This window comes from Squalius cephalus (genome assembly GCF_949319135.1).
Source record: "Squalius cephalus genome assembly, chromosome: 7".
NCBI classification, from domain to species: domain Eukaryota; kingdom Metazoa; phylum Chordata; class Actinopteri; order Cypriniformes; family Leuciscidae; genus Squalius; species Squalius cephalus.
The window spans coordinates 5,712,110-5,733,721 of NC_137128.1; the positions used below are offsets into that span (position 1 = coordinate 5,712,110).

The window sequence follows — 21,612 nt, forward strand, 5'->3', positions numbered from 1 at the left end:
TACAATAGACAAAACTAATCAAAAGCTATTAGCATTTTTTGAAATTCCATTATAATTTTTGGCCAAAAGGTGGCGCTGTCTTAAAACGCTTTGAGTACCTTGGTGCCGATGCCACATACAGAGTTTCGTGACGATACGTTAATGCGTTTATCAAACATAAACATAAAGCATCTTATGACAAAATTCAAAATGGCCGACGCCCAAAATGGCCAATATGGGAATATTGGGGACCATATGACTCGGCATGCTGCACCAAATCTAAAGAGGCCAGTTTTGTGATTTTGGGGCAAACCGTTTAGAAGTTATAAGCAAAAACAGCCATTTTTCATATCTCCTGATCACTAGGTGGCACTGCACCGAAACTGTGCAGGTAACCTCAGATCATGGTTGTCATAACACACACCAAGTTTGATCAGATTACGTTTAAGCGTTGTGGAGATATAGCCTCACGTTTATTTTGGCGTGCTTTTCGTTGAATTTGTTTGTGCATTATTCGAGAACCGTTTGACTAATCACCTTGAATTCCAGAACTTTTTGTCAGCATGGTCTGAAAATGATCGGAAAAGTTGGTTTTACAGAAAATTCTAAATTTCATGACGGAAAAACACGTCTTGAGCCAAGGAATCAGAATTTTTTTCTAGCCCTTATGGTTCAAAAGTTATTAGCATAAACATGAGTGCAAATTTGGACAGTTAGTGGCGCTAGAGGGATTGAGTTTGAGACTCCAAAATTGCTGTGGTTAATGTTCAGACTGTCCTCTATCTGTGTGCCAAATTTCATTACTTTTTACCATACGGTTCCATGGGCTGCATAGACTTAAATAGCAGAAGAAGAAGTAGTAGTAGAGGAACGCTAATGATTACTATTGGAGGCTACACATCTTTGGTGCCTGGCTCCTAATGAAACTGAAAACATATCCTCAGAAAAGGCTTTGTCTTTGCATGAATGTGGACTGCAAGTTTCAGTTTTTCCATGTAGAGAGATGATGCTAATGTGCACATGAATGAAATGATAAATATTCACAGTCTAACAATTGTAAAAGAGTAAGAAGTACCCACTTAAAGTGTGTTTTTATAAAGTATTATTTAGCAAAACATTACTTAAGTAAATGTAATGAATTACTGACCACTGCTGTGAGCAATAAAAGTCTTTTCCATATTAATTAGAGTTTGTAAAGACAGTGAGAACTGCAGAATTGATTATTTATGTCAGTTATTTGAATAAAAAGTTTATATAAATCGTACTGTGTGGGCGATTACACTTGATCTCTTTGACTTTACATGTCCCTTCTATTATGAAACAAAGTTTTTAAAAAGTTTCCAAGCTCAAAAGTCACCAAATTGCAGGAATGACCAACACACAGTGTTGCAACACACATTGCAAATCTCACCTGGGTGATTGTTTATATCATAGCCAAATGTACAATATCCTATCGACCAGCTCTAAACTGCTCAACGTGGACTAGAAGGCAATATTATAATACATCAACATCATGAATTTCACAGTCCTACATTTAAATATGGTTGCCAATCCAGAATACAACATTAGCACATCACCAGCGTGAATAAATCATTTTCGAGTGGCATGCCCCTAATGATTGCTTGCTTTTGTACAATAAACAAAGCTACCGTGCTGAATCACTTAATGTCACATGATCTGATCTAATATAAATTCTGGTTCCTGAAGCAAAACCAGTTGAACCACTCGGTATACACCATTCAGCAAAATGTCTTTTTGATGAAATGCTTCATTTTGCCTTTTCTAACACTCAGGTTTGGAAGGCACCCGGTCCTGATCCTGTCCGTCTTCTTCATGTTAGTTTTCGGCATGACAGTGGCCTTCTCTGTGAACGTCCCGATGTTCAGCACCCTGCGCTTCTTCGAGGGGTTTTGCTTGGCAGGGATCACACTGTCCCTCTACGCGCTGAGTGAGTAACACTCTCTGTAATTCAACACCGTCATGCTGCTCTTAGGTGATGATACACAGGGCAACTTTTTGAGCAATGTTGCTGGGCAATCTTGTCGAGTGATTGTTGCTTGGGCACTTTCCCATTGAAAATGGGCAATAAATTTCTATCTGGATTATTTAGATCGGTCGTGGGCCCTGTGTCTCATCTGGTTGCCCGTTGATGCCAACATTGCCCCAGAAGTTGCCCTGTGTCACTTTTAGATTAAACTGCTTTATTAAGAGCTGGGCTTCAGACGACAACATCATTCTTCATTTCTCTGCAGTATTCTTGTAGTAATCTTTTTAAAGCAGAGGGCATTACTTGCATTGCTCACAACTGCAAAACAAATCAAAAATATATATACACATTCACATTAAATATACACAATAATACACATATTGAACTACATTAACATTAACAACAGATATGGATACAGTTCAAATTTATAGTAACATTTAGCATTCATACACCTGTCATAGATATTGCCATTTGAAAACTTTACAATAGTTTTTAGTGTTTTTAGCTTAAAGCTACACTGTGTGATTTTTACCCCCATCTAGCGGTGAAATTGTATATGACTACCCAGTGAATATTAGTTTCTGTTCCTCTCAATTCCGAGGGCGTTTTAACTCCTACGGTGGCCGTATTATTCCAAGATTAACATGGCTTCCAGTTATCGACTTCGTCCATGACAATAATAAACAATACGTCTAAAATGAATAAAACTACAGGACAGATGTCAGGAGGTAAACGTCACCCTTGGAATCGGCTATCCCAGCATAATCAGATTAGGCTAACGTTACAATGTGTACAAAGTAAAAGCAATTAAAAATAACTAAAATTTACAGTGTCCTTTTTTTATATATAGCTTAAAAAATTGCGCCTTTAAAACTATTCATCACCTGTGATCCGTCGCAGCACAGATTTATGTTACAAGGTAAACAATACTTTTTCACCATTGACGCGAGGATGAAGTTATAGCCTACTAGAGGTCGTTCTGGCGTTATGCACAACCATGCTATGGTTAGACAAGCAACTATAAAACTTCGAATTTACACAAATTAATAACAGGCTGAATTACCTGTCGAGAAGAAAGCAGGCAACCTCGGCGTCCGTTTTAAAATCTTTTCTCCTCATGAGCTCTTTCCATCTGGGAAAAGTTACTCCAATATTGTCTATGGTCTTGCTGATTTGTCTGTCGCGTTGACGTTTTAATTCTCTCTTTCAAATGTGAGTACGCACGCACACACACACACACACACACACCACACTATCTTTCAAATCTGCCGGCACTCGCGAGCTCGCGAGTAATCTCCCCCTCGCATTCGTCACGGTGTCACTGAGTGAAAAACGTAAAAGGCGAAGTTTGAATTTACAGGCATGTCCCTCTTTGGCTAATGTAGTTTCAAGATGGAGGGGCAACATGGCGACCGGCATTCGAACCCCTCACCCGTATGTACTTTCAATGGCAGATTATAAACTTAAGAGAATACTTTATTACTTGAAAGAAGTAAATATACATTAATGAGCACATATATTTTTGAAAGAACTAAGTGTTTTTTGCTAACAATCAACTAAAAAGTTACACAGTGTAGCTTTAACTCTGTTTTATTATCTTTCTACTGTGACAAATACCCTGATAACTTTTCATAATGTGGTTCAATGTTTGGGAGCCATGGAAAAGCATCAGGGTGTGTAAGTGTACAAAACATTGGGTGCATGGATGGAGAAAGAGCTCCTGCTTTGTGGAAGTCACATGATCAGGCTCAACTGATTGTATTGTATGATGATTTTCATTCCTTCATCAGAAACTCATTGTTGCTCTAGAGGAAAGGCAAAGGATGTTGTTTACGAACTGGACTGTGATGGATTGAGATTATTAAATGACAATAATGACTTTAGTTTGAAATACTATCTCTTCTTTGTTAGTATTAGTTAGTACTAAGTTATCAGTGAATTGTGTGTAAATATGTTGTTTGTTTGGCTGTTGGCCTTATAGATTTCTTTGTTCTAGACAGTTTTTTACTCAATATATATGATTTGTGGCTCTCTCATAAAGGTCTTCCCATGAGACACAAAGGTCAATTAGGGGCTCTCTACTCTATTGCACTGTCTTCTCAGTTGGTTATATTCATTCAGATGGATTACGCGTAGAGTAAAGGTGACCTTCTGCATGCTTAACAGTGAAGACATGTTCTGATGAGTGATAATCCTCTTTAGATGAACTCTGTCGTTGCAGTAATAGGGTTTGCACCAATGCCTCACCTGACTGTCTGATGACTCTGTGTTGTAAAAGTGTACGGTGGCCTTTCAGTTTACTTGTCATAGTAATTTGCTCGACTCCATCTACCTTGAAAAGCACTCCCAAAAATAGACCCGGCCTGGACTATTGGCGTGCTTCAGGCGTTTTTAATGGGTGATAATGAATCATACAATAAAAAAGGGTATAGAATTTTTCACTCAGAAATTGCTATTAAATTTCACAAACAATTACAAAGAAACTGCGAGTAAAACATTGAATGAAAAGTAAAATGAAATAGTATTTTCTTATACTGCAAACTTCGAAAAGATCAATTTTACAGTGTGCATAACAAGTAACATGTGCAACACCACATAACTATTATTATTGTTATTTTGATATGCTGTTCTGGCACACAATGAAATGCAATAAGTTTAGGCATTCCATGTTTTTCATGCTACTTTTAAATATCCTATTTTTCATTACTTGCCCTTACGACATTCAACACTCAAATGACTTTTCTTCAAAGTAAAACATTCATGTTTGGCCCTTTCAGTTCAACAGAATGGACAAAAATAACCATAAAATATCATAGCAGTTCTTCTGAAGTCATATGATAGCTTTATGTTATGAGCATACCCTAATTTGTCACTGATAATCACCTTCTGGCAGCACTCGTATAATATTCTTATTTAAATGTGGGATGTGAAGGGGAGAATTGCGGTTGCTATGTAAATTTCTTCCCTGCTAAGCCCAACCCTTGAGCCTGATGCCACTGGCAGGAGACAGGACAAGGTTGTGTAGATACAGATGAAAAACAGTCTGTGGTGAGTAGGCAGAGGACACAGCAAAAAAACTGTTTCTCTCAACAACACTTGTTAATATTTGTTTAATGTGCAGAGTCGGCTATTTGCTATTACTGTTGTCAGTCGTTTCAAGCATTTTGTGATTCTGATTATTGTCTTGATTTCTAAATTAGGGTATCAATACCTTTGCAATGTTAAGTTAACTGTATTTATATTTGGAAACGTGTGATCATTTGATAATGTTGGCTAATATCAGTCTTATTTTCCTGAAGTAATTTGCTGAAATCAAGCATAAACAGTGGAAGGTGAGCAATAGCCAATGGGATTACAGCATTCACATTAGTCCCGCCCACTGCCAAAGCAACCCGCTTGCAGAGGCTTCTGCTTGGCCTTAAAGGCTTTGTTTTTCTGCAAATCATTATGTTTGCAAATCGAACAATGACTTGTCAAAAAGAACAAAACAGGAACAGAAAAGAACTAGGCAAGAACTAGACTAGACAGGACTAGAGAGTCTACACCTACAGAACACAAAAGGTCAACACAAACCTGACTGAAACAAGACTAGGCTAGACTGATTGGAACAGGCTGGAAACTTAGGGAACAATTTACCAAATAACTGAGAACAAGATGAGAGTGTAAAGGATAGAGAACAAGGACAGGTAGAAATAATTAAGGTCAGTGCAGCCATGAATCAACTTAACAAAGGAGACTGGGGTTCGCGTCTCGCAGGCGGTCGATCTGTCCTGGACAATAACATGTTCTGTGTTTTCACACCACGGTCAAATAATGATGCATTGCATGAAGTGAGTCATGAAGACTTGGCTTGGTAACCTTCCTTTTTATTCATAACAATGCCTTTGTAATAGTAGGTTTTTTATTTGCCAGAAATCTTGTGCCAAAAACGTTAAAATATTTATAAAAAATGATAATTTTCATCCTCACTTTCACTTTCTGTTTAGAATACTATGTTTCAAAGGGCATTACATCTTCCAGAAACGCAAGTGTAGGAGCAATAATTCTTTGAAATCTCTTATTGTTTATTCACTGTCACAGGTGATCACTTCCGTTTTCTTTATTATTTCCTTTATTGTTTGAGCTAGTGTTGGAAGGGGCGAATAGCGGGAGCCAACTTCCTGTTGACCGTATTGCATTGGTTAATTCATGGCTACATATGTCAAGCTGAAATAACAGTAAAAATCAAGCTAAGATCGCCACTCTTCCTTTAGTAATGATATGACGATCTGCCTCTATGTGGCTATTGGATGCCGCAAACTGCAAGTAAACGTAATTGGCGAGCTTCATTGCACGGTATCCACGTAATCACGTACCTATATAAGTATTGCACAAGCTATACTAGCATATATTCAACTTGACTACGCATTCTTCATGCAATATATATTAATATTCAACTCAAGTAAACATTGTTAGTCTATGTATTGATTAGTTGATTAGGTGCCCTGACTGGCAGCATGTTGAGCATAGTTAAGAAAACAATGACACGAACAAACACAAACTTTGTTGTTTAAAAGATTTCTTTTTGGAGTTTTTGGACAGTAGTTAGACAGGAAGTGAGGTGGGAGACGGGATCGAGAAAGGTCCACGAGCCGGGACTCGAACTCAGGTCACCCGAAGCACAACTGCGCTACATGTGCTTGCTCACGAGACTATCGGCGCCGACAACTTTGTTGTTTAATCGCACTTGTAATTAATGTTATTTCAAGGAGGCCATTTCTGAACTCTTGACCTGTCCTGTCACGGCCAAGGAACCCGTCTTTGAACTCTTTACCGACCCTATTACATCCAAAGAGGTAGTTTCTGAGTCCTCTGCCTATCTTGTCATGGCCGTGGAGGTTGTTTTGGACTATCTGTGCTCCCTGTTATGGCTAAGGATTTCTTATGGCCATCAGTGAACATGATGTGCTGCCTGTTACGGCATGGAGGCCACTTTTGGACTCTCTTCAGTCCTATCTGCTCTGCTGTGGGGGTCTTCTGCTCCACATTGGTGGTATCGAGTGGTGGTTGCTGGCTTCACCTTGGTACCCTGCATTGCCCCAGATTCTTTACCCACTCCCACCTCCAGGACCCCTAGCCCTGTTACACCTGCATGCCACCACCCAACTGGAGTTTTGGTTTGTTGTTGAGCGTCTGGAATCCGCTCTTCAAATGTGTAGGGGTGTTTCCCCTGTGTTTTGTATTCTGTTGCCTTGATGTTTCTGGTTTCACTTGTGCCTTGTTGTCCTTTGGCTGCGTTTGAAAATGTAGGCCGTGACTTGCCCTATCAGGCAGTGACTCTGCAGGCAGCGGTTGGGCACGAAGGAACCTCACCAAACTGATTTCGGACACACTTCTGAGGCAGCGTAACGGTTTAATGATCTACAGCAAAATAGAGTGAGCTTCGGTGAAGACTAAGTGAATATTTAATGACTACAATAGTAATCTCTCGCTAGAAGTGATATCATAAGTGGAAAACGTTGATCAAAAATGTACATTTACACACAAACTGATGACCAGCCGCAACTTTCAGACGCCATCTTTTCTAGCTCAACTGTCACAGAATGGAAAGCAGAGGATTGTGGGATATCAAAGGCAGTGAAGGATACATCTAGATCTATCAGATGAAGGGGTCTCAGAAACTAACTTTGCATTTGGACGTGCCTTGATGCCTCACGACCTTGAAACGTGTCCTCCGAAGGCAGCATTTATCAGTTTTCGGGCGCAGCCTTTGAGTCTGTACTTGTCGATCGTTGTCTTTAAATGTTTTTGTTTTTTAAGCTGTTGCGTTTTCATTCCATATTTGGATAATTGCCTCCTGTTCCCTCTTTGGATTATTATAGTCTTCCATGCTTTGATTTATGTTTCCCTGTTTGGATTATTTCTGTTTTGTTAATAAACTGCTGTAAATAGATCCTTTGCCTCTTCTTTTCCCTGTGAACCGTGACAGATGGACAAACACGAGCACACCTGCATCATTTACATACGCATGTTACGGGCCATTTAGAGGAAAATCACATGACATCACATCAAAAACGTGACAATTTCAAATCCTGCTGTCTAGGTTGGAAAACAAAAACTCATATTTTGGGGAATTAGCTTTGAGGTCAGAAACTTGCAGTTTGTATTTATTGAAGAGTAACCTCTTATATGCGTAAATTATCATAGTCATTAAAAAGGTAATAAAATGGAAATCCCAATGCATATGATCCATGATATCCCAGGAGACGACGCCTGGCTATATTTCCCACACACTGAAGAAGTGTTAAATTTCTCTCATCCTTGGAATCCTTAGCTAATGAGTTCACTCGTTTAATCATGTTGCTTTGTGTGTCCATGGATAGAGACCTTTCAATGTACGTTCAGTGTCCTAAGATAATGAGCTGGCCTAGATAACAGCACTATGGTTAGGGTCATTATGGGGTTAGATTAGCCAAGACTGACGCTCAGTGAAATAATCGTGTCCATGCCCTTTGAAGACATCCAGATTTCAAGGCAAGATTAACTCGCATGTCATGCCCCTTTACTGAAAATACTTTTCAGACACAACACTAGACTTCCATGAAAAAGCTAAAAATCCTCCTTGGAAATGAACGGGCCCCTTTTGGAAACATGTCTTGGTTTCTGGTCCCCATTGACTTCCATAGCTTGAAAATAAAAATACTATGGAAGTCAGTGGGGACTAGAAACCGTTTGGTTACACACAATCTTCAAAATATCTTCTTTTTTGTTCAGGAGAAGAAAGAAACTCACAGGTTTTAGAAAGAAACTGGTAACACTTTACAATAAGGTTCATTAGTTAACATGAACTAAGAATGAACAATACTTCTACAGCATTTATTAATATTAGTTAAAGGGTACATAACATGCACAGTTTCACCTAATCTCATGTTAATCTTGAGTACCTATAGAGTAGTAGTGCATCCTTAATATCTCAAAAAAGTGTTTAGTTTTATTATATTTAGAAAAGAAAAATACAGCTTTCCGATTCTCTCCGGAAAAAGCCGAGGTCCTGGAGGCGGAGCTATAGAGTCAAGCGGTAGTGCTTGATTTCCAGCAAAAGACAGAAATCTGATCCAGTTGTACTTACATGAATGGGGTCTTTTATCACTGGGACCACTCCACGTTTTAATAGCAAACGATTTGCAAATCCAGCGTCGACCTGAGCCTTGTTAATAAAACATTCGTCACTGAAACGACCAGAACACACAACCGCACTTCCTACACTCCGTTGCTGCCCCGGAAAAACAAACTGCATCCACTGTTCCTGTAACACTGGGTTCTTTGGAAAGCTGGACACGGTAAGCTTTCCCTCACATCCAAAAACACACTTTTTTGGAGACATTCTTGAACAAATCCTATGCAGCGCTGGCGCCGATGATTTCCTGTTGAAGCGCGTTGATGTGCGCGGTCTCGCTCTCCTCTAGTCGACGTGCGCGCGGGCGAGCTTTTCCGAGAGAAATGCTCATATAAGGAGTTCCACTCTGATCTACGTCATTAGATCCACGATAAAAAAAAAAACCAGCCGAAACTTGTACCAACCCGGAAGTAAGATTTTCAGCACAGAAATTCTCCGTTATTCGTCCAAAATATTTTTTTAAAACTTTGCCCATGTTTAACATGAGAATCTATCTCTTTAACACTGTAAACAACTCTGAATACATGAAACACCATGGTACCCCCCCCCTTTAATATTAATTTCAACATTTACTAATACATTATTAAAATCAAAGGTTGTATTTGCTAACATTAGTTAATGCACTGTGAACTAACATGAACAAACAATGAACAGCTGGATTTATATTAACTAACATTAACAAAGATGAATAAATACTGTAACAGATGTATTGCTCATTGTTTGTTCATGTTAGTTAATAATACATTAACTAATGTTAACTAATGGACCTTATTTTAAAGTATTACCAAGAAATACTGATTTCCGAGTCATTTATAAAAACAAACTGATATATAGTCAAATCTACAAATGAAACATGTCCAGTCCAATTCAAAGACTTTGCATTTTGCTTTATTTTCCTAGTTAAACATGTTTCATTCCTTCTGTGTTTGTTTTCTTGCTATCGAATCTTGAGCTCTTCTGTAATCTCAGAGAAGATGTGCAGTCAGTGTTCTGCATGCTGACCGGAGTAAAGTTCAGTGTTGTGCTGAGACTGTGTTCTTCAGAGCTGAATCTACAGCTGTTTATCTGTGACCTTTGACCCTCGCCACCTGCACTCCTCCAGCAGGCCCAGGTGTAACACTGTGTTTTTCCCACTATTACTCTCAAACTTTTCTCTCTGTTCTGTCTTTATGTATGATAGACCCAGAAACACATATTTTAATAGACTGTCCTTTATTAAATGTTATTAGACAACGTTTTTATTCAGAAAATATATTAATGGACATTTTTAAAAAGCTTTCTCCTGGCATCATTTTTGAATTTCCGACAAATATTAAATTGAAAGATTCTATTTAAATGTTATTATTACTGTTGGTATATATGTCTGATTTTGTATAATGATTTATTTATTTATTTTATTTTTTTGAAAATTGTTAAATTATTGTAAACAATGTTTGGAATTGATTGTAATCATAATTATTTTTATTTTTATTTATTTTTAAAGCAGTTGATTGCATTCCATAAATATAGCCATCGCTGCTGATATGGCGTTAAATCATAAATAAATAGACTCACAGATGCCACCAGCTTCACATTAACATGGCATTGCATTCAAGATACACATTTGATCAGTCAGTCCCACTTGAATGCAGCGCTAGCCCTGATCTCCACCTGTCTGAGCTGCAGGAGACTCTGCCTATCGTGATCTCTGCTATCGTGATCTCGCCCTCATGACACAGAGAGCCAGCGGTCCTGTCGGGAGGGAGTGTATTTGAATATTTGACATAATGGCATGAAGCCATGAGTGACTCATGTGACTCAGGGGAAGGTCATAGTGTCAGCCTCGGGCCAGACAAACAACCCAGATCCCTCACGGCGCCCCCTGCTGGCGCTGCACAGGAGGATAGTGCACACAGGGGCATTCACACTCATCACAATCAGTCTTGAACAGTTTATTTCAATTAATCTAAGGATTTAAGAAGAACGTGAACGGAGTTCTCGGGTCAAATTTTAGTTATGATGTAAAAATTTAAAAGTATTTGCAAATATAAATTGAATATAAAATATGCAGACATTTACTGTTATTCGTATGTCTAATATGTGGAAAATGCGAAACCTTCCTTGTGTCGTCACATTCAGTTATGAATTACATGTGTAAATGATAGCAAACGTCATAAAATGTTTGTTTTGCATAATTTGATATTTCTGTCAGTCATTGTAAGTTTTAAACTTGTCATCCAAACAACATACAGATCGGGGCATAAAGGAGTGCAGCAGAGCAACATTAAGAGGATCAAATACTGTGTGTGTGTGTGTGTGATGGGTAGGTTTAGGGGTAGGGTTAGCGTAAGAGGACAGAATATACAGTTTGTACAGTATAAAACCATTACGTCTATGGAATGTCCTCATTTAGACAGCTAATTAAGTGTGTGTGTGTGTGTGTGTGTGCGTGTGTGTGTGTGTGTGTGTGTGTGTGTGTGTTCACGAGCAGCTGAGCTGTGGGGTCGTGGGGGATTTGGATCAGATGGTTAAGGAGATCAAGGCTCTCCCTTTCGGGCTTCGCTCCAGAAGCTGGTGAGCTGCCGTACTGGAGGCTTTTTAAGAAATGAGGCTTGAGGGTTTTTCCGAAAGCAAGAGAGCGAGGTTCAGTTCCAGCTGAGATGCTGACTCAGGCCCTGTTTACTCCTGGTGCTGAGATGCGTTTCGGTCGAGCGGATCACAAGTAGACGAGGGAAACACATTCCTGTTCACACCAGCGGCCTCATGTATTAAACCTGCTGTAGATTTCATCCTGAAGTGTGTGTACTAACAAAAGCCAGAACCTGCGCTTTATAAAACCCAGTCAGCGGAAGATTGTGCGCAACCCTGAAATAACCATATATGAGCTTACAATGCCTCGTTTTACTGTGCATATCCTCATCTGCATATACTTTGCATATGCATATTCATCCACATGATATATAACAGTACAAGACATTAGGAATAAATATGAGATATGGACTATGTGCCGTCACATTACATTACTAAAAATCATTTAGTATCCTTGCCTTGATTTAGAATAAATAAATCAAAATTGTATAAAATACATGTCAGAGAAAGTTTTCAGAGAAGAGTTATTCTCAATCTTTTCCACAGGCCAAATAGTAGTCTATTTTTAATAGCTTCAAGCAAATCAATTTTTTGCTATTTTTGCCTGTAAGGTAAACACATTTTAGGATGTTTCTATATTTTGAGCACGAAAGGAGTTATCATTAGGCTACTGTCTGTCTGTGCACAACACTAACAACACATTATGTGTGTGTGTGTGTGTGTGTGTGTGTGTGTGTTCAATTTACATATGAACGCAACCGGAGACGGAGGAAACACACAGAGACCTTCAGCTTTAGTTTTTGCTCTGACAGTCTCAAGACCATCCGAACGCTGTGAGTGTGTGTTAGAAATCAGGAGTGGAGAGAGGACATTGTGCTTAGGGGTGGGAATTGGCAAAAATGTGACGATTCGATAGTATTGTGATATTTGGGCCATGATTCAATATTATTGCGATTCTTAACATATTGTGATACAGCAAGTATTGCGATTCGATTCTGTGATTCATGTCCCCCATCGTATTCAAAGGCATTACAAAAAATGAGGAAAATAAGAGTGCTCAACTCACTTCAAATGTCACATTTAATTCTGTGAACATTATCTTCTACACATTAACTGAAGTGCAAAAACTTTGTCCTTGAATATTCAGGACACAGACCTTATTACAGGACAGGACGTAATTATTCTCAGAATAGGAGACCTCTCACATCAATGGTGAGCTCCCAGCACATACTATACATTATTTAAATACAATAGAGTAACATAACGCAGACATAGTAGAGTAACATAAACCTGAGAATAATCATATAAATAAGAGTAACTTAGAGCTTCAATCAAATTGAGAAAGATTAACAAAAATGTGCACTGCTAGAGTCCAGTCCTGTCGGCTGCAAGGTCATCAACTAAAATTCATTTGGGGATATACTATTTACTTTTTGATGAAAACCGAAATTTACCCACACTTTCGATTTGAAAGAAGACGGAGCGTTGTGTAAAACCGGTGGTGATGGTGAAGCCATTTTCATTTGAATTTGCTGTTGAATGCACGACAACAAAGCACCGCAACAAGCGCCACCTTGTGGATGTAATACACAAATGTAAATTATCAGAGTAAACTCCGAGAAAACCAGTGGAGAAAACCCGAAAGTAAAACAGATCATTTTGTAATTAAATATTTCAATACTTTGCGCTACTGTATCGATATAATTGCGTGCGCAAAATATCGCGATACTGAACAGAATGGATTTTTTCCCCCACCACTAATTGTGCTTGGTATGTTTTTCATCTTCAAACCAAACTTGGGTCTTCAGCCGACAGTTTAAATCCCGTCTGACTCGAGCTCTTCCCATAATGTTCACTCATTAGATGGCTGCCTCAGTATGTAGAGAACGAAGAGAACCAGAGATCGAAGCAGATTACTAGAGTTTTGAACAGAGTGTTTTTCCTCACTGGTCTTAACCCCGTTCTAAACCTCACTTTAACCCCAGGTAAAGGAGCGTCTCACACTTGTGATAGAGAAGCAGAATTGTTTTAGCAACAATTTCATAAACCATACCCTCAATAATATATTGTACTTATATATTATATTCATAATCATACTCACTTTTCTGCAATCCATAAGCAGTACTCACAAATTCTTAGCAAGTTTGTAAATTTAGAAATGTCTGCATTGTCTACTTGTTTCATCAGAAAGCTCCGTTCACTCTCAATAAAACTGCAGTTTTGTGGGAAGAGTTTTAGATGTTTATAAATGAGGGTAGATAGTTATTAATGGTGTTCATCAATTTGACAGATATTGGCTGGGAATAGAGATGACCATAACAGGTTTACAGTTGGTTCCACACTGAAAGTTGAGGCAAACTCAGTGAAAGCATTCACTCGTGCTCATAATCTTCTTACCAAATTTGCAAAGCTGCAAGCACATTATCTGCTTTACACTCAGTCTGAAATAGCACAACAAACTCTTTTCAAAACACTAAGCACGGTTAAATACATTAGACACATTATTCAAAAATTGAAAGCACGGTTCATTGACTCAAGGCCAAAGTATACCAGTTTTAAATGAAGTGTTTGCATGTGCAAGAGATTCACAGTTGTCAAAAACTGTCATAACATTCAAATTTCAACTCATCAACTGTAACTAAACCTCTCTGTATTACGCCACTGATATGCAGACTAATGCAGTTATTATAGAGAGCGATTGAATTACCCGAGTGTGTGCGTCTCTCAGCTGAGTTTGGCAGCTGTAAGTTTAACTGCTTCAAAAACAGAGACGTTACACATCCATACTCAAAAATGTCATGTAGCTTTTCATTATAGAAATGAAGGTGATTTGACGTGTTTGTGTGTGTGTTTGTCTGAAAGAGAGAGCGGAAGAAATAGAACGTGCTTTGCTTTCCATAGATATTAAAAGTGATTTTCATGGGGAAAACATGGATATAGTTTGTCGTTTTTTTCCTATTCTTTGTTATTTCCATATTTTGTGACTAATGCAATTCTATTTTTAAGTGTGGCGTAAGTGTGTGACATTATGGTCTGGTTTCACAGGCGGGGCTTAGATTAAGCCAGGATTAGGCCTTTTAGGACATTTAAGTCGCTTTTATAAGCGTGTTCATCTCGAGACAAAACAATGAAAATTGTATCCCTTAAAACTCATATTTGATCACCAAAATTACATATTTAAACATTATCTTGAAAAACATTCTTCATAACTTAAAATATCTTGAATGTAACTCGACACCCTTGCCTCATTTAGTATACGCGGTTCAATGAATATGCAAATGAGCCCCGCCTCCACTCACTCACTCACTCAGCTCAGAGATCCACTGGTTGACGATCACACGTTGATCTGATTGGTTACAAGGTAGTTTGTGACGTCAGAAACACCAGTGATTTCAAAGCGTGTTTTTGAGACTGTCTTTGGTTCACTGCAGTTTTAAGGAGGAAATACTCAGCAATGCTGTCGACTTATGAATTTACACATGGTTTGTCTTAAAGCACATTAAAAACACCACATAGACACATAAACAACATTAAAAGCTGGATTTTCACCACAGGGGGACTTTAAGAAATGCTTTCAGTTAAAACGGCTCAAACATGCATTTTAGACTAGACTAAGCCTTGAGGGTTAGTGTCCTGCTGGGGTTGCATTACACAAACTTGACTTAATACTTGAAAAAGTTATATATACTAAGTGAAATTACAATGGTCACTGAACAGAGAGGATACTATTCTGAGTTAGGAGGATGTTGTAGTAATCCAATGATCTACAGTTTATCTGAGAAAGAAAGTGGTTTGCCTGTGAACATCGTGAGCACTATTTCAGCTCGAGCTCTTTTGAGCACAGAGAATCCTTTGGTTGCTCCTCATTGAAATTCCAGGCTCTTCTGAGGGATTGTGCAGTCACTGTGTTGCAGTATTTTCTGAAAAAGCTGTTGGCCCATGTCAGGGGCTGATGCATGTTCTGTGAGTTTGCCATCATTTGATATTGCAGTATTGGTCTGTCATTGAAGACCAGTCCTGATATCTGCTGTGTGCTTCTGCACTATGAATACTAATGAGCATTTGAGATCACTGTAGATGACAGGCAAGACTTACAGTGTTTTAAAAGTCCCATAACTAGGGATGCACCGATATAAACATTTTGTCCGATACCGATAACTGATAATTCTTTATATTTGAAAGCCGATAACCGATATATTTTCCCAGATATATTGATATATTGATCCAGGCGGAGTCACACACTAGATTCCACTGTTGGGACAGAAAGATGGGATAGAAGGATTATTATTCAAAACATTTCAATCTTTTCTGTCACCATAGGAAGAAACAATTATTAAAATGTGTCATTACTGTTAATAATTTGGTGGCTCCAATTCGTTTTTCTAAACCACCATTTGTTTTTTAGGGATGCAACGATATGAACATTTTGGCCGATACGATAACCGATAACTCTTTATATTTGAAAGCCGTTAACCAATATATTGGCGATTCGAATTTTTATACAATTTTTGAGAGTCTGATTACAAAATCAAAAGTCTCAGCATTAAAAGCCATGTCCCAAACACACATAATGTTCTCATTATAATTATATGTAGCCTATGTGGCAGACAAACATGTTGCACTGAACTGTATTTTCCTTTTTTGAAGTGATTCAAATCATATTTCAAACAAATCAAAACCATCATGTTGAACAGTGCGCATCTGAAGTGTCTCAGCTGGAGGAAATACTGTAATACATTACTTATCGACTTTAATATATTGGCCAAATTTTCTTATTGGGCCGATATCGATAACATTCAAAATGAACATATATTGGCCGATACCGATAACCAATAATTCTTTATATTTGAAAGCCGATAACCGATATATTGGCTGATAAATCTAAATCCAAGTTTTTATATAATTTATATAATATATTATATTATACACAGCCTGATTACAAAATCAAAAGTCTCATCATTAGAAGCCATGTCCCAAACACACAAGTATAATGTTCTCATGATAACTGTATGTAGCCGATATGACAGACTTGCGCTGCACATGTTGCACTGAACTGTATTTTCCTTTACAAAATGATTCTAATCATATTTCAAGCAACCCAAAACCATCATGGCGAACAGTGCGCATCTGAAGGAAATAATCCATTATTCATCGGCTTTAATGTATTGGCCAGATTTTCTTATTGGGCCGATATTGATAACATTACAAATGAACATATATCGGCCGATACCGATATGGTGGCCGATATATCGTGCATCCCTAACCACAAGTGAATAAAACTCTCTGAAACAGTGTTTTTGAACCTTTTACAGGAAAAGCTTGCAAGTCAATGTGGCTTAAATGTTCCTTAGAAGCTTAAATAAAGTCATGTTATGTTGAAATGGTATTTGCAATGTGCCTCAAGTCGTTTTAAACTGGCTTTAGTTTGAGTTGTGGTGATGTGATGGTGTGTTTTGGTCTGCAGGGATTGAGCTGTGTCTGCCGGGTTGGCGTTTCTCCATGACCATGGTGGCGAACTTCATGGTGTTGGCGGGTCAGCTGCTCATGCCAGGACTGGCCGCCCTCTGTCGGGATTGGCAGATTTTACAAGTCGTTATAATCTGCCCCCTCTTACTCATGCTGTCCTACATCTGGTGAGTGCCGCTGCCATTCTTACAACCAACATCTCACTGTTTGTTTTAATTGTGTTTGAGTTTACAATGAAAGTTTAGAGCAATACTGCAGCAACTGAAGCGAGCAGCAAACACATCAGTGCACTGCTGTTTCCACACTTCATTAAGCTGCTCTATCGGTTTCAAATACGTTTCAAAAGAAAAGATTCTTAAGAACCAAATTAGCACATTAGAAGGATTATATAACACAGTGTTCCTTTAGCAGTCTGGAGGAATGGCTGCTGAAAACGGGGCTTAAATTGCTTCACAGTTAAAAGCCTAAAAATAAAGTACTTCAAACTATAACAGTCATTTTTTTCACACACAAGAAGCACGATAAAACATTTTAGCAATGTGTTAAATCATGTTAGCAAAATGACTGAAACATGATTATGACTGGAGGCTCATCTCATACTGTATAGAATACAATTTCTAACAAAAAAGTTAGTTTACAAAAACTAAAATTAACAAACAATGAGTTATTAGATTTTTTTACTAACGTAAACAATGACTAATAACTGCTTTAAATATTTTGCTCATTGTTTGTTCATGTTAGTTAATGTTAACGAATGAGACCTTATTGTAAAGTGTAACCAGAGAAGATATTTATCATCATATGACACATGGAACCATTTCATGCTTTACTTCATTCAGTGATGAAGTGTTTAGTCCAGATTAGATTAGATTAGTGCCTGTAGTTTAATATATTGTGATCATAATATAGTAAAGTATATCCTTCATGCTCCAGGATTTTCCCAGAATCTGTGCGCTGGCTGCTTGCGACTCAGCAGTACAGCCGCTCCAAATGGATCGTGGAGCGCGTCGCCGAGAAGAACGGCATCGATCTAGAGCATGATGCCAATGAACTCATGACAGGTACACAACCAATGACAATACAGATGATGGGCTGTGTTTATAATGTGCAAAATATATTCAATAACTAGTTATAATAAAGCTCTAATATAATAGCCACCTGTTTCAAGCTAAGATATACATTTGAACTAAGCAAGATATGAAGAAAATATTGCAAAATATAACCATACTTAGAACTGAAATAAATCGGAAAAATTGTAAAATGACTGAAAACAAGCCAATCTCTAGTACACTGTCCACATTCTGCTATTAACAAGTCAAAAAACTCGCTGTTAGCATAGAAACAATCAACCGATAGTGGATTTTAACGATAACTAGGTTGGACCACGCTGGCCGATAACCGATTAATCGACGATAGTGGATTTCACCGATAACTTGGTTGGACCACGCTGGCCGATAAACAATTAATTTACCAATTGTGGATTTTACTGGTAACGATAACTAAGTTGGACCACGCTGGCCGATAACCGATTAATTGACCGACAGTGGATTTAATCGATAACGATAACTTGGTTAGGCCACGCTGGCCGATAACCGATTAATCGACGATAGTGGATTTCACCGATAACTAGGTTGGACCACGCTGGCCGATAACCGATTAATTGACCGAAAGTGGATTTCACCGGTAACTAGGTTGGACCACGCTGGCCGATAACCGATTAATTGACCGAAAGTTGATTTTAACGATAACTAGGTTGGACCACGCTGGCCGATAACCGATTAATTGACCGAAAGTTGATTTTAACGATAACTAGGTTGGACCACGCTGGCCGATAACCGATTAATCGACTGATTGTGGATTTTACAGATAACAATAACTAGGTTGGACCATGCTGGCCGATAACCAATTATTTGACCGAAAGTTGATTTTAACGATAACTAGGTTGGACCACGCTGGCCGATAACCAATTAATCGACGATAGTGGATTTCACTGATAACTAGGTTGGACCACGCTGGCCGATAACCAATTAATCGACCGATAGTGGATATTAAGAATAACTAGGTTGTTGACCTAATATTAAATTTTAATACACTATTTTCAAATATTTTACTCCATTCAAAGAAAGATAAAAAGGTAGAATAAAACAATGATTGCTTTTATTAAACGGTTATAATAATTTTAATACTGTATAAAGTAGCACTGATGAAATGAGGTCACAGGTGTATGTTTGCAGAGTAATTTACAACAACTTCAAACGTGGCTCAACCAATCAGAATCAAGGACCAGAACTTTTTATGTCTTATGCTCCCGAATGTTTTGCAATAAACAGCTATTATTCTATACATAATTTTGGGAGGGTAAAAACTTACAGAGGAGCATTGAGGGAATGAAGAATTTGCTGATGAAAAGGCATCACTGTATGAGATCATGGCTCAGACCCATGTTTATGAATGCATGGCTTAGTTTGTGTAAAGCTCAATCACACTAGTCAATGGGCCCTATCTTGCACCCAGCGCAATTGACTTTGTACAGCGACGCATGTATCATTCCTATTTTGCACCCGCGCACAGCGGACTTTTCCCTCCACAGACGCACGTCGGTTAACTAAGAAATACACTTGCGCTCCCGGGGGCGGCTCAGCGCAAAGAGGAGGCGTGTTCCGGCGCAAACGTTCCCTCATGCTATTTTACAGTTTAGAAAACAATTCCGCCACTGACCGAAAAAAACTAGTTTAAAGTCAGTGGCGCGTTGCGCATGTTATTCATATGCTATTTTAAGGGCGCATGCTTGGCCATAATCAATGTAGCGTGTGCACAACGTGCATACACTTTGATTCTCTCATCTACACACAGACGCAGCAGTTCTCATTTTTGCAAATCATACATTATTACGATAGATAGATAGATAAACAGTTTATTATAAAAGCATACATCTAGCTTACACATTTACCCAAATTATCATACGCCTGTTTAACCGAAGTTAATTTGGGTGTGTTTCTCCATCCCCAACGTCCCTGACGAGAACGTCGGTCTCCTCGGCTGTGAACCGCTCCTGGCGCGCGCCTGGCAAATCCGCCGTTATAATAGCAATCCGCCATGGAACAAGCGCGCCTGCTCTTGAAGGGAATGTGAGATGTCGCTCTGATTGGTTTATTTCACGTTACGCCCAAACCACACCTATGAATAATGAAGCTACTTCAGACCAACCCCTTTTAGATTTGCGTCGGGTGCAAGAGTCATTTATCCCGCCGGTATAATAGCAACAGCGCCCGAGATCCGCCCACAAAGTTACTTGCGTTTTTCGCTTGATACTTGCGTTTCAGATTGTTAAAATAGGGCCCATTATCTTTATGTTGGCTTGACAAATGAATGTGGCCCAAAGTGTTCTAGCTATGACCAAACTCGGCTCGACCGTTTCAGAATGCATTTAAATGTCCTAAAGAAAATATTCACCATTATTTATTCACCTTGTTCAAAACCGGAATGGCTTTCTTCTGTGGAACACAAAACCGGTTTGGCTAACAGGACTTCTATCCGGTTTCTGCATTTTACCAGACCTCGGTCTCCGTCAGACAGGCGTCTGCACAGGTGAAAGTTGCTTGCACAATATAAAGTCAACATTGCAAGTTGTGTTTGTGCTTTTGCTGCTGACAGTGTAAACACTCGAGAAGCCATGGTGACTATCTGTGACCACCAAAACACAGCATTACAACATTTCCTATTTACTGCCTTAATGCATGTTCATGGTCATATCGCTTCTGTTTCATGTCTACTTTAAGACATTAAAGCACTCAGATGTCCTGTGAGACACTGTATTTGAGTGGAGTTCATGTTATTCTGAGAAATGTCACTGTTGTACTGCATATGATTTCTCAAGTTCACTCAAATTTATTTGTATTGCATTTTTCACAATACACATTGTTTCAAAGCAACTTTATAGAAAATCATGTTCGTGTCTATAATATCTTAACATCTTCATATCTTATAATTGCATTTAGCAGATTAGAGCTGGGTGATATAGTTTATATTTTGTGACGGTATAAGCAATAAAGAGTTATGCTCTATATATTATATATAACCTTGCTTAAGTATACTGATGTATGCGGATAACATTGGACATACTGTACTTCTATATCCAGATTTAAATACTGCGTTAATATAGTTTACATTTTGCAATGAAATAAATCAGAGAGTTGAGATTTTCCATATCGTATATTGCTGTGGATAAAGTTGGATATACCGGTAATATATATATCCAACTTTATATATAGAGCTGTGCAATAATACATGATGTCTTTACACACACACACACACGCACACACGCACGCGCACACACACACACACACACACACACACACACACACACACACACACACACACACACACACACACACACACACACACACACACACACACACACACACACACACACACACAGTGAAATATGTTGTTCAGC

The 21,612-nt window shown here is 38.5% G+C and overlaps 1 protein-coding gene across 3 annotated transcripts in view; it reads left to right on the forward strand.

Annotated features, from left to right (window-relative positions):
* The window catches only part of LOC307161661 (solute carrier family 22 member 23), a 55,989-nt gene that overhangs the window by 25,609 nt on the left and 8,768 nt on the right, over window positions 1-21,612 (forward strand). For all 3 annotated transcript variants that reach the window (XM_079876529.1, XM_079876531.1, XM_079876530.1), the window contains 3 exons: window positions 1,773-1,927; window positions 17,155-17,323; window positions 18,090-18,217. In XM_079876529.1, coding sequence (XP_079732655.1) covers window positions 1,773-1,927; window positions 17,155-17,323; window positions 18,090-18,217 — 452 coding nt within the window. The remainder of the gene's footprint in view (window positions 1-1,772; window positions 1,928-17,154; window positions 17,324-18,089; window positions 18,218-21,612) is intronic.